Source organism: Camelus dromedarius, chromosome 20, assembly GCF_036321535.1.
Source record: "Camelus dromedarius isolate mCamDro1 chromosome 20, mCamDro1.pat, whole genome shotgun sequence".
NCBI classification, from domain to species: domain Eukaryota; kingdom Metazoa; phylum Chordata; class Mammalia; order Artiodactyla; family Camelidae; genus Camelus; species Camelus dromedarius.
The window spans coordinates 28,851,232-28,865,838 of NC_087455.1; the positions used below are offsets into that span (position 1 = coordinate 28,851,232).

The 14,607-nt window shown below is 42.2% G+C and overlaps 1 protein-coding gene across 1 annotated transcript in view; it reads left to right on the top strand.

Annotated features, from left to right (window-relative positions):
* The first annotated feature begins 878 nt into the window (after nucleotides 1-878).
* The window catches only part of UBR5 (ubiquitin protein ligase E3 component n-recognin 5), a 123,532-nt gene continuing 109,803 nt past the window's right edge, over nucleotides 879-14,607 (top strand). Inside the window, exon 1 of the mRNA XM_031439418.2 lies at nucleotides 879-997. Coding sequence (XP_031295278.1) covers nucleotides 936-997 — 62 coding nt within the window. The 5' untranslated portion in view covers nucleotides 879-935. The remainder of the gene's footprint in view (nucleotides 998-14,607) is intronic.

The window sequence follows — 14,607 nt, forward strand, 5'->3', positions numbered from 1 at the left end:
CAAAACCCTCAAGGGTCCGCAAAATAATTAGGGCTGCCCCGAGGGAAATCAGAGCAGGAGAACGCAGGAGCCCCTCTTCCTTCCCACCTCCCCTGGGGCGCACACTTAGCCTCCCTCCCCGCCTCCCCGCCCGGGCCGGCTTGCCCCCTCCGCCTCCTCTTTTCCTAACACGTGCTCTCCGGAACACTCACTCGGGAGCTATCCCACCCCCCGGGGGGCTGGGCTCGGGAGCCGAACGGACCAATCTGCACGCGCCTTACAGCATCGTGGCCCGACAACGTTGAGCCGCCCAATCGAAAGGGCTTTACCGCCCGTTTCCCGGAGCCCCGCCCCCTCGCAGCCGTGCCCCCGCCCGCCGGTCTCCTCCCTCCTCCTCCTCCTCCTCCTCCTCCCGTTCGCCCCTCCCCCGCCGCTCGGGAGCGGAGCCTGCGAGACGGAGAAACTGGGGCAGAAGTGAAGATGGCGGCGGCGGTGGTGCTGGCGGCGGCGGCGGCGGCTTCTCGCCAGTGACGCGCGGTGCGGGCTTATCTCCCTCCCTACTCCCTGGTCCCGACCTCGTCCGCCGCCGGGACCACCCCGGCCCCGCAGCCCGCAGCCGGTTCCGCTCCTCCCTCCCCAGTCGGCCCTTCTCCCGACGCCTGGCTGCCGCTGGCGGCGGCGCGCCCCGGGTCCCGGCCGCCGGCCTCGCACTCCTGCGCGCTGTCGCCGGGGGAGCGGGTGGCGCGTTGATCCGCCTTCCTGCCCGCCCCGCCGGACAGCCGTGCGGCGGACACACGCCCGGCAGGGAGGCGGCGGCGGCCCCTGCGCATTTGCTTCTCTCCATTTGGGGACTGGGAGGCGGCGGCGGCGGCTGTGGGTTTTGGGAGGGGAAGGGGTAGGGGGGGGTTCAGAGCGGGAGGGGGCTGTCCTCGGGAGGAGGACGAGAAGGAAGCACCATGACGTCCATCCATTTCGTGGTTCACCCGCTGCCGGGCACCGAGGACCAGCTCAATGACAGGTAATAGGGCCGGCGGGCGGGCGGGGGGAGGGGCGCCTCCTCGCCCTCCCCTCCCCCATGGGGCCGCTCCGGGGCGGGCGCCGGTGTTTACGCGCCCGCGGGCGGGGTGGGGGGGGTTCCTCGCTGCCCCCGGCTAGGCCCCTTCCGGGGCAAACTTCTGGTCCCGGGGACCGGGGGCCGCGGAGGGGAGCGGGGTGTAGACGCGAAAGCGCGCTGCACCTCCAACACCCTCGTCCCCCTTCCCCGGAGGAGCCGCGTTGAACTCCGCGGAGACGGGAAGGAGGGGGGGAATTCGGCTCCCGGGGGGGGGGGCGGGCTGTAATTACTGCCCGGCCCAGGCCCGAGGAATCCATATTAGTCAAAGTTGAATTGAGACAGACAATGCGGATGGGGGATGGTGGAGGTAAAAAGAGAGGGAAGAGGAGAAGCCGGGCGAGGGGCCCCGGGGTTGGCTGGGCTCTCCGGGGCCCCCGGGAACTGTGTCCGGTGGGGTGGTCTGGACCTGCTGGGCCTGGAGGTCCCGGGGCGGGGGTGGGGGTGGGGGAGAGAAGCCGATTCCCGGCAGATCGCGGCTCGGGGGAGGGAGGAAGCGCCATGATTATTGTTATTATTATTAAATTTGAGCTCCTGCAGTGAGGTTTGCCAGTCCGGGGAGGGGATGAATTCAGGCGGGGGTGGGGAAGTGGATTGGATTCCCTTTGCTCTGCTTTTCCCGAAATGGTGCTGGCGGCTCCTGCTCCCGGCCCCTACGGTGCGAGCTTTTTTGTTTCCTTTTTTATTCTAATGATAGTGTTTTCCTGAGTTGTAATTTGACAGCTGAAAACCATGCGTAGAGTCAAAGGAAAACTCTTACGTTTGCAGTTCACACTGCTGCTTTTCTTAACACGCTGTAAATTTCTGGGATGGGTTTTGCATGGGCGAGGGAGGAATTATGATTTTTTTTTTTTGGTCTTTTATAAGAAGACTCTTTTGGCCCTGGATTCCACCCCTTCCCTCCACCGTTCCCTGCCAGTTTAGGATATTGAATTGCAGGGCCGCATGCTCTCGGGAAACTGAGATAAAGCAGGAAAAGTTCCTTCACTGTTACAAAACAGAGACTCCGAGAAGGTTGAGGGAAGCCTCCATTAAAGCTAGTCTTAGAATCTAGGACTCAGACCTAATGATGGGCTAAGTGTTTACAGGGTCAGAAAGTGGGGCATTTTAAGCTTCTCTCTACCCCAGCACTTTCGCTGCTGTTTCTTTTGAGTACTGAAGGTCATCTGGACCTAAGTTTAGATACAATTTTTGCTAAGTGACCGGGTGACATAAATTGCATGACGCCCTGTTTGTCATGCGCTTCCCGGAGGGAGGAAGAGGCCTAACTTGATGCTAAGATATTGGCCCCTGTCTCGGAGTATCTAACTGCTTCAGGTGGGGCGAACAGCTTTTCAATCCGGGAAGCTGGTGATTTGGTTTCTGCATTGGTTCGGATTTGTCTAATCTTTGTTGTAGCCATGTTGTATTTAACATGTTTGTAAAACTTTTAGAATACTTTATGAAAATATCAAACATTTACAGTTGTCACATAGTTCCTTTAAAGACTGAAATAAGTTTTAAGTCATTTATTTTTAACATTTTGTTATGCAATCCTTGCTCTGACTTTATTTCATTAGTTTTTTTTTTTTAAGATTTCATGTAAGTTTTTTTGTAAATTTTTGAACTAGGCTAAAAGTGAGGATGACTGTACTGTCATTTATAGAACGGAGTTGGTGGTGCAACTTGTAACTTAGAAAACTGCAGCAGGAGAGAAGTAGGGCATGTTTTCTGTATTAGTCCTGACTTTATATACCAAGAATCCTGACTAGCCTACTCAGTTGACTATGCATGCTAAAGCCTCTTTTGCAGCTTGTTGGCACTTTGAGTAATTTTTAAGCATTCCTTTTGCTTCTGCTAGTCTGAGAAATTTACAAGTAATATATAAAGTGAAAAGTAAAAGTGACCTGTTCTTTTTTTTACCCCTAGGATAAACAAATAATCAGCTTTGTTTTTGATTCCTGTAGTGTCATACACAATATTAAGAATATTTAGATCATCTTCAATTTTCATTTCATAAAATACAGAGTTGATTGAGACCATAGAATGTGTGCGTCAAGGGGGCAGATAATTTGAAAAAAATAGGAAAGGGCTGTAGGTAAAATTTTAGGAAGCTATGGTTGTATCCGTGTAGTAGCAGTAAAAATGTCTGACCTGTTAAGATTTATGAAGGTAGCATTTGAGTTAGTCATGCTCCTTCAGTTTTGAAGTAGTTGACTAGTGGTGGAGCTCTTCTGTCTCCTCTTCAGAAGAAAGATGGGGTTTGCATACCTGGCTGCACAGTAATAGGATCAACCTATTGCTGCATTGCTTAAGCAAAATGTTTCCAAAAGGGGTTGGTTTTCTGGACCCTTTTAACTTACTAGAATAAGCAAGTCCAGAGTATTTTTGCCTTCAGATAAAAATCTACCGAGGTTTAGTCAGTTTTGGTAATAGAAAAGAGTGTGCTACTAAGGCTTGATTTTTATATGAAAAGTATATCTGCTATAGTCACAAATGAAATGATAAATGATAATTTTGAATGAAAAAGGCTATGAATAGGTTGACTTTAGTCTTTACCTGAAAGGCAGTAAGATCGGACAGGCAGTATGGTACTGCAAGTAAACTGCTCAGTTAAAGAAAATGTACAGGCCTCCAAACATCAATATTTTCTTCTCCAAGTAAGTTTTCTTTTTTAAATAGCCACACCCTGTTAAAAGTCGTATTTTGTTTAGTGTAATAGTGTGATGTCTCAAACACCTATAGTGTACTCAGCATTAATAAAAAGACAGTTGTATCTGATTTTTTTCTTTGTTTTCTCAAACTTGCAATTTTTGTGATAGGCTGTATATTGGGTTGAAATCTTTAATTACTGGTGCCGGAAGACCAAATAATGCAGTGGATGAATATAGGTGGGGATGGCTAGGCCAGAGGAGAGGAATTCAGAGAGCCTAGGATGTTGGTCATGGCTTTCCAGAGTGGTTACAAGGTCCCTGGTGCAGGGCGCTGGCCCTCAGCAAATATTCATTGTGTGGAATTGAAACCATTCAGTGCTCAGATACTTTTGTGGCATTTTGATTTTCTTTCTAGTGAGTTTTGTGAGTTAGTGGTATGTTCCTGCTTAACACATTGTCTCAGAGAAATAGCAGAAACAACACCAAGAACATGGTTCTGCATGTTGAGATTGAGCTGGAAGTGCCGGCTCTCCAAGCCCTGGAAAGTGCCGGAGAAGTCATGGAGACCAGTTTTTCACTGATGCACTGGAAAAACAGGCCCCGAGTTTACAGATTTTATCCAAGGTACTGGCAGATGCGGTCCACATGATGGGTCTTCTGATTTTTAAAGTCCAGGGCTCTTTCCACTATTCCACATGGCCTATATTCTGGGAAATTTCTGCTCTCTGAGGCATCCCGGCCTTAGAGCAGCCACCTGTCTTGATTTCCCCTTCCCCTCTGCTCCTCCCTCCAGCGCTCCAAACTGACTGAGGCCATTTGTCCAGGGGCGGGCCCTCTTAACCCTTTCCTAGTACTGGTTAGGAGGTGATGTGAGTGTGTCCGTGTGACTTGTCCCTCTCCTGAATTACTCCTCTGGATACAGGTTGGCTACAATACAAACCAAATCTCGTTTTTGGCCTGTATGTGAAATTTTCCTGTGAGCTTTGCTTTTTGGCCTTATAATGTGTTGTGCGATCATAAACATTCTTGGATGAGATTGTCATATCAAAAAGGTTTTTCTCTAAGGAGCTCCTGCCTTAGGTGCTGTAAGGCTACACAGTAAGATAGTGTAGAGAGGAATTTGAAATTTGGAATTCCTAAATCTGGGTTTGTCTCAGCCCTACTACTTGTTAATAACTATGGTATGGTAGGCGAGTCATTTAAGCACTTACAGCCTTGCTCCTTGTTTTCTCCTCCCCACCCCCTACACACCTCAGTCTCAAAATCAGGCATAAGTCCCTACCTCAGGGTCGGTGAAGAACAGTTGAGATAGTGGGTGGGGAACACAACATGATAATGTAGGTTCTGTGGAAAATATTATAAAGAGATGGTTAATTTTTTTTTTTTAACTGCTTTTATGTGTTGTTTGGTTTCCACATAGACAAGCAGGAACTCAAAGACATTGCCTTAGAATATCCTTAGCATTCAGTGCAGAATTCAGACTTAGTCTTAGATCAGTGGTTTGCAACTGGGTGCAGTTTTGCTCCCCAGGAGATATTTGGCTGGGTTTGGAGACATTTTTGATTGTCTCTGTTGGGGCATTGATACTGGCCTCTGGTGGGTGGAGGCCAGAGATGCTGCTAAACATCCTGCAATGCAGAGGTCAGCCCCACAACAAAGTATGCACCTGTCTAAAATGTCAATTAAGCTGAGGTTGAGAAACTCCGTCCTGGATTATCTTGAATGTATCTAGATGTAAAACTAAATGGGAATTTTTGAAGAAAACTTCAAGCAGTGTAAGTTTAATGTCAAAACATGACTTATTTAAGTTGAAATTAATTAAAATGAAGTAAAATTTATTTAAATTTAAATTAATTAACATGAAATAAAATTAACAAGTCAGTTCCTTAGTAACAGTAGCCACATTTCAAGTGCTCTGTACCCACATGTAGCGGGTGGCCTCGGATTGGACAGTGTGGATACAGAACAGTGCCATGAGCATTGCAAATTCTGTTGGACAGCTTTGACATAGAAAGTGCTTTTTTTTTTTTTTGCACAAGTCATGGCATTTAGTAAGTGCTCCTTATGTTTATTAGGAACTGTTGGGTTTTAAAGACTCAGGCATATCCTCATCTTCTCAGTTGGGGGCAGAAAATATGCCAGGGAATATGTGGAGCTGAACAAAGGTTGTGGTCGGTAGAGGTTATAATTGTTGAAAGCTGCCTGAGATTTCATTGTGCTACCCCAAAAAACACAAGTACTAGGGTGGGGTGAGCATCACATCACAAGCCAGTGGAAAATCTCACTATTTGATAGTTGAGATTGTTACCTAGGAAAAATGGTACTAGAGTGACTGTTCTGGGAAAGTACAGGTGAGCTTCACTAAAATGATGAGATGAAGTTGATTAAGGAAAGTAAGATTTAAGATAGGGTGTGAAATAGCCAAACAAAAAAATTGAAAATCAAAACAAGGGCAGGTCGGTTTTATAAATCAAGAAATCAGTGACTAAATTGTAGGTTCAGAAGTAAACAGACCCTTGGGAAGGAAATTACATAGTACACAGGAGTACAACTAGGGATAATGGGATGAACTTTAGAAAGGTCAGAATTTTTCCCTAACAATTAGGTTATTTAGGAAGTCGTCTCTAAAGGAAAGTTTAATCACTGAAGGCTGTGTCAAATTACACTTAAGTAGATCTTGTAAGGTGTGTTGAAAGGAGTAATTTTATTTTGCAGGAGGATGTGCTCCTGTCTTTTTGCTTGGTTTTTATCATACATACAGTTGGCCCTTGGTATCCACGGGTTTAGCATGTGTGGATACCAAGTGCTGACTGTTCATTATACTAGTTATTTTATATAAGGGATGTCAGCATTCGTGGATTTTGGCATCTGTGGGGCTCCTGGAACCAATTTCCAGTGGAGACAGGGGTGACTACTTCTGATTAAGAAAACAAATTACATGGGTTCAATCCCCGGTACCTCCATAAATCAATAAACAAGTAAATAAACAAACAAACCTAATTACTCCCCCCCCAAAAGAAAACCCACATTCCAGTTATACTCTGAGTTTCTGTCATTTTGACGCCGTGGCATTCTGAGCAAGTAACAGCCTGCCCTCCTGGCTCACTGTAATTGTGAATTGTTGATTTGTTTCTATAATAAGTTTCACTCTGAAAATTATTTTAGTTTTTTGTTACGGGAAATTTCAAACATATACAAAAATAGAGAGGATAGTATAATGAACATCTATGTACAACAGTTGTTACTGATTTCAGCAGTTATCGACTTAGGGCCAGTCTAATTTCAAAGCGTCTTCCCTACTTATACCTTTCCCTCAGATCATTTAATTAATATACCTTCATTATTATCTTGAAGATGAAGACTTTTAAAAGAATTACCTTAATCTCAAAATTGTCTGTTAGATTTTCCTATTGTTACATAAATGCTTATTTTTGATAATTGACAGTTTTGAAGTTTTACATGATAAAACTAATTAGATTTTAACATGTTGCAAAATTTGACATTCTTACGAATATAAGAGAAAATTTTGGATAATAGCCTTAGAAAGACAGGCAGCATTGCACTGGAAGTCTGCAAGTTCCTCATAGGTTGGCTGATGCTATCACTTCTTACCTGCAGTGTGATAGCTTTTTATCAGCAAGTTCCTTATAGTGGTTATGTCATGATGGTAAGACAGGATTCTTGAAATTAAGTGATTTTCTGTGGGGCACATTGAGGAATAAGAAAATAAGTCACTCAAAAAGTTTGTAACATTTTTCTGAGTTAATATGTAGAGGTTAGACTACTGTTAAATTGAACTTGGATATTAGAAATTATTCTCTAATGAGATCATGTCTTATATTATTTTCTTGATAGATTACTGTAATGTAATAAACCCCTTCAAAATGAGAAATATGATAAATTTCTAGATAATTGTGACTTGTAACATTCTCATTTTTGTCTGGATACTGAACAAGTGTTAAAAATTGTTATTTGACATGTAACTATACAATACCAAAATAGCAAAAGTTATGTTATTTGTTCCATTTCCAGTGATATTATTCATCTTAATAAAATGTTTTCAGTTTTCTCTGCTTATTTTGTAATTCAGCTTTATTGAAGTATAGTTTACATACAATAAAATTCACCATTTTAAGTGTATAGTTTGATGAGTTTTGACAAATGTATGCAATTGTGTAACCACCACCATCAAGATATTTTTTATGACCCCAAAAAGTTCCCTGGTGCCCTGAGAATTTGCATTCTCAGTCCTTTCCCCTTTAGCACCTGCCCCTGAAAACAAGTTATTTTACTTTTTCTTGCTGTAATTTTGCCTTTTTTAGAATTTCATGGAGATAGAATCATGTGTCTGGTGTCTTTTCATTAGCACAGGTAGCAGTTTTTCTTTTGTATCTGTGGTAGTAGTATTTCATTGTTTGGATATAACACAATTTTTTTTCTTTTTCTTTTTAATTGAAGTATATTCAGTTACAGTGTGTCAGTTTCTGGTGTACAGCATAATGTCTCAGTCATGTATTCATTGTCATTTTTTTTTCATTAAAGGGTATAACAGTTTTTGAATCTGTATTCTAGCTGATAGAAATTTGGATTATTTTCATTTTCTGGCTGTTTCCTAGTCTTTTTTTTTTTTTAATATTTTGCTATTAAAAAGCATTCTTATAGAAGATCTAGAAAACAAAGAAGATCAATTTAGCACTTCTGGTAAGAGTACCATCATTGGTAATATTTTGGTGACTTTCTGGTCTCTTTTTATATACATGGATTTTTAAAAAAATATGTATGTGTATATGGTTGTAATCATGCTGGGTATAATCTTATGTATTTGAAATTTTTCTTGACTTAAACATGTTGTATTATTTTTCATAGGAAAAAGTTACTCCAAAAAATTTACATTTTTCTTGATAGCACATCTCCATGTTAATTAAAATACTGATACAGATAAAGAGGTTATATTTTGGAATTTCATTAGTAGTAGTGGTATTCTGAATTGCTAGTTATAAAGGTTATGACAGTGTCCAGCCTTAGCACTGTGAATAGAATGAATCAATAGACAGATGTTTATTTTCTTTCTCATCAGTTTGGGCCCCATTTTGGTAGTACAAAAGAAAAAAAATTTTGAGAACCTGCCATTTCAAGAAATTGGCTCTGTCAGCATGAATTTCCTGTTCCAGAATGCAGATGGCAAGGTGTTCCATCTTTTTACTTGAGCTCAAATACGAGGTTTTCCCTACGGACTCCAGAAATGGCTTTTGTATGAGTGGCTCCAAGACCCTCTTACTTAGGGGCTTGGTGGAAATTCATCTGAGTGTTTTTCTGTGCCAGTCCACTTGCTGTGATGTGAAAAGTAGGGGAAAATGGGTTTTTTAAGCTTTAAGAAAAAGCCAGATTTGAGATTGGGAAGTTAACTTGATGAAGAAAGTCAGAAAAACAGACAATATGGTAGGGTTATTTGGATGTCTAAATGATGAAAAAAATAAGAAAAGCTTTGGAAAGGGGGTATATATTGGGTTTGTACTGTTCATCATTTATTTTCTAATGTTGTGGAAGTGACTTTGTCTTGGGTCCAAAGGGAATTTGAACTAGTTCAGTTGTTGCTCTGTGTCATCATCTGCATGTGGAAGCTCTGCTTTATCTTTAAAGGAAGCACCAATTAAGTTATTTTTCTTAGGTTGCATGCAAATCTAGTTTGAACATTCATTTTCTTAGTGTTCTTATATTTCTAGTGGTGTTTAAACTTGTCTTTATCTCCTAGAAATACCTTGATGTTTTCTTCAGTGATTGCGTTTTTCTGCTTGTCAGGTGTTCTGATGATTATAGATTGAGAAAATGAGGGGGAGGGAGTCCTTGGATGCTGTGGACAGTGCATCCTTTGCCTTCTATGGCTGTTCCTTGGGGAAGTGTAGGAACTACTTTTTCTTTACTTCCTGCAGCTGCCAGCAGGGGTGAATACAAATTGCTGCCACATGTTCCTACTGGTTTCCTGTTAGGTTTCTGTCACTGCTGAGGGATGCAGAACCAGGAACGAATGGGTGTCTTCTGCAGGGGTGGTTGGCAGCCTATGGTCTGCAGGTCAGAGATGACGTGTGGGCTGATTTCATTGGCAGCTGCTCATCTTTCTGCCACTTCTGAGAGCCGAGAGACACTGAAAGAAATAAATAAAACACCCGCGTCCAGAAACAGGTATCAGTATGCAGTTAGCAGCCATCCCATACCATCCAGAAGGTTTCTGGTTTCACGAAGCTTTGTTGAGGGGCGCTGACTCTAGGGCAGTTGGTCTTTTGCTTTTCTTCTCCAGGACCTCTTGAGTCCTCAGAAGACTGTTTAGAATTGTAAAAAGCTTTTTCATTTGACATGAAGATTCAGTCTTTTCTTCAGTAAATTCTAGGACATTCTTGAGGGGTGATAGCATTTGTTTTTGAACATGATGTGTTTAAACCGCACCCCCCCCCCCCTTTTTGGAAATGGAAAGTTTTTCTGGCAACAGTGTTAAAGTTTTACAAGAGTAACATAATCTAACCAAATTGTAGTAAAAACATTTTTTATGGTGACTTTTTCTGATGAAGAGTTTCTTTAATTTAAAGTAGTGTCTAAATGGACCACTACCAGCATCAGGAACACGAAAGCTTGAGGAGCACTGTGCGAAAGGCTCCTGCCCGCATTTCTTTGTCTTAAAAGTAACTGAGAACAGCAAATGGCCGAGCTTGCCAGCCCCTCACTGCCCCCAGCCGGCCTTTCCCCTCAGACTACAGGTTCTAGAGCTGTTGAAGAGTGGGGTATTTTCCTGCCCTTTGAGACTACAGTAATTTGTTTTTGTTTGCTTTTCTGGTTTTACAAATGAAATTTTAAAAATCTACGTTGTTGCATGAATATTAGGTCTTCCCCAGAACTCTAAGACACTGAGGATAGCGTTTTAAAAATAGATGTCTGTTCATAGGGTTACAGTGTTAGTTGGGAGAGTGAAGCTGATCCACAGACCAGTAGCAAACTAGGAAAGACTGGGGACAGAGGTAGTTGAGTTAGACCTGTGTAAATATTTGCTCTATGTTGCCTGCACAGAGTTTGAGAACAGTGTTAGATTAGTTTTCCTTGTTCAGTAAATGTTTGTGTGCTTCTCAGACATTGTGCTGGGCCCCTGGCGGCTGTCCCAGCCCCTCCTGGAACTTGGGTTGGGTAGTCGGAACCTCTCTGGTGCATTGGGAGGGTTTGGAGAAGAGTGAGGTGATAAATTAGTGGGCCCAATGAGTGGCATCAGGTGGGTGTGCCTTTTTTTTTTTTTTTAAGCTTTTTACTTGGAAATAATTAGACTCATAAGTAGTTGTGGAAATAATGCAGAGAAGTCCCATGTACTCAGCTTCCCCCAGTGGTAATGTCTTATTCACATCCTTGTCAAAGTACTAGAGACGGAAAGGAGCATTTCTCCATATGCATTTTTGAAAATTGTTTATTTCTCTACAAGATTACATAGAAGACACAATTTAAAGAAAACTTGGTATTCTTAGATGATTTTGAATTGATGGGGTGTATAGTAGGCAGTGATTTAAGTTTTCAGTCAGTCTGTCTTTGATGTGATGGTTATGGAATATAAGTTGGAAGAAAACTGGGGATTTATTTGTTTTTATTTGTGTCTGATACTAACTGGCCCTGTGACTATGCATCAATGATATAACACTCATCTGTAACATGAGAGAGCTGGACCAGATCATGTAGGTTTTTTTCTGCTTCAGTTTCTGTGCTTGGACGGTTGTGGTAGGGTAAAGGGTTTTTGTACTGTAGAATGGCTCAGAAGGAGAAAGAACTGTGTCTATTTATGGTTGTCCATTGTTTCACTTAAATTTTGTTGATAAATGAAAAAAAATGAACAAGCCAAGTGAGAAAATAAATTTTACTCCTTTGCTCAATTCAATGAGTATTTTGTCAATTAAATTACATACATTGGGATGCAAAGATGATGGCCTCTGACCTCATGAAGCTTTCAGGTTAAGGGGGAGACATACATGTGAATAAAGAATTAAGTACTAAGAGATAATATAAGTGACAGGAAAGAAGGATCTGATGATTAAACCTGGGGCTCACAAAGGGCTTTGAAGACAAGGTTTCAGGGTGTGGGGACTGGTTCATCCTCTTACTTCCGTTCTCTTGGGCCTAATGAATTTTCATTTATAGGCATTGAAGATACTGTCAGCAACTAGGGGTTCATCATAGTTGCTTATATTTGACGTTGATAATCAGAGTGTTAATAATAGTCTAGAACTCTTGCAGTTTTAGAGAACAGTTTACACATAGACAGTATTGTGGGGTGTTTTTGGTTGTTGTTCCTTTGCTTTTTGTTTGCAGAGGATCTATTTAGGGGTAAGAACACAGAAGATAATGGCCTGTCGGGGTGTGAACACAAGGTGCTTCACCCTAATGCTTGGACTTCGTGCTGTAGGAGACAGTACTGTGATTTGGCAAAGAGAGTCGGGGGGATACTTGAAGAGCTTATGTGGGGGCTCTGTGCTCCTTTCTGTTCACTCGTGCACAGGCTGGGCTCTGGCCGCCTGAATGCTGCTAGGAGAGAGGTGTCCTAGCACAGAGACACTTAGAAGTGAGACCAAGTGTCCTCTGACTCTTTCATTGTTATTCTCTGTGTTTAAAATAAAAATTTCATGTAGTGCACTGCCAATAAATATTTTAAGATTATTTATGGTTATAGATATTCATGTGATAGATCTGTTTTAGTGGGTAGAGAATTTTTTACCGGATTTAAGTGTTACTGTGAATCTGAAAGATTTTGTGTAGGCAGGCCCTGATGGGGAGAGAGCTGAGAACTGGAACGATACTGGATTTGGAGTCAAGAAACTTGTCCTTCAACTAATTAGTCGTGTCATCATGGGCAAGTCATATCCTTTCAGTGAGTCTTGGTTTACTCATTTGTAAGATGCGGGGGGGTGTGCGATGTCTGAAAGTTCATTTCAGCTTTGAATCTGTGGGACTTAGGCCTATAGGTACTCTTTTATGACTTATATTTAATATATGTTGGTCAGCTATGCCATTTTAAGATCTGATTTTTATTTCCTGCCTCAGACTTGCTCATCTACCCTTTTGTACACGTTCTGCCAGGTGTGTAGAAGCAGTGAGCATTCTAAACTCCGAACACCTTGTTTGTTTAGCTGGAGGGAAGCTCTTCAAAACTAGCCCACCTCCTCTGTATTTTTTTTTTTTTTTAATTTTTGAACTGCTAGGGCTCATGTATTTAATTTGACACGAATGAATTTAGTACAGTTATATTATCTTTTCATTATACTCTCCATATAAGTTTAATGGAAGAAGGTTCCGGGTAGCAAAAGCTTATTTGAAATAATGTGTGATAAAGTGAAAGCACATTGGTAGCTTATCACCTCCTGGGCTTTGGAGTGTTGCTCACCTTTGATTTGTATTGGGTTGTGACTGTGAGTCTGGTCGCTTTTGGAAGGCTGTTTAGGCAGTCCCGGTGCTGTGCAGTGCTCAGTGGGAGTTCGTCTCCTGTGTTCCGGGACACCTGTTACTCTGTATGGTGGCCGTGATAATTGATACTACCTTTTGACTTGAGTAGACTGCAAGTCTACTTGACTTTGACTGCTGAGTAGAAACTCATTTTTGAGATGTTGAAAATTTTACACCAAGGAGGATTTTAGGATTTGCATATTTTATGGCTGAGGAAATTGAGGACTAGAGTGCCCACTTAGTGAAGTGGCGAAGATGAGACTTTGCATTAACTCAGCTTACTGCTTTTCCTTTTCTTTTTGTAATGGGCATGGGAAGTAACTTGCTTTTCTGATACACACACACACACACACACACACGCATACGCATGCAATCAAATATTGATAGTACACACACTGTGTGCACGTGTATGCCATTAAATATAATCTCATTCTGTAATTCAGCAAATTTTGTGGGGCTTCTGCTAAATGTCGGTTCCAGTCTTGGGTGTGTGGTGGTAGAGCTTAGTCTGTGGGAAGACAGGCCATTACAGGGCAGTATAAGTACAGGGAAAAAGGAAGTTCAGAATTCTTCACCAGAGGCACATAGCCCTGTCTTGCGAAGAAGGCAAACCTACGGGAAGAAGAAATGTTTAAAAGGAGAACCAGGATTCTGAAGAGGAGGTAGGCTGAGGAGCTGCTAGGGGAGCTGTGTGATGTACTTTTACGTGAACTGAAGTTTTAAACATTTGTAGGTAAAAACAAAATGTCACAGTAAATGACTGTGCTCCAGCCTTTAAAAGCCATACATTAACTATTACCTTGTGTCTACATGAAGGCATGTTTTAAATTGCTTTAAAATTTCATCTGTTTGCAGAGGACAGGTCATGATCATGTGTCTTTTTCTTTCCTCTTGCCTAGGGTTTGATGGGGGAATGGGGACCATAAAGTGACAATCTCCATGCTTAGTTGAGTGTGGAAACTGGGACAATTGTTCATGTCAAAAGTCAGTATGCTGGTTCCTATTTTTATTAAGCTCTCCTTCTGGACATGCGAGGGTGTGAGATGGTGGGCTGGGGATGCATTGGGATCATTACCATCGTTTCCATCCTTTATGTGTTATTTGCGTGAGAAAGGCTGAGCAGTTAGTTTCTTGCTTTGGTATAATATTCCAGTATCTTTGGTCAGTCTATGTAGTACCTGCAATGTACTAAATACTCCGATGATCAAAAAGTCAAGTCACAGGTTTTATCCTTAAGGAGCTTACTGTGTAGTTAGGGAAATAAAATAGAAATATTAAAAGTAGTATAGCAGTATTAGAAACTCAGTAAATGATTAATTGCAGAATTGAATAGAATTCATGAGAAATTCTGGAGGAAGTCAAAAGAGAAAATGCCCCCTGGACCTTCATGTCTTAATTAGACTTTCTGTATATGTATGTATA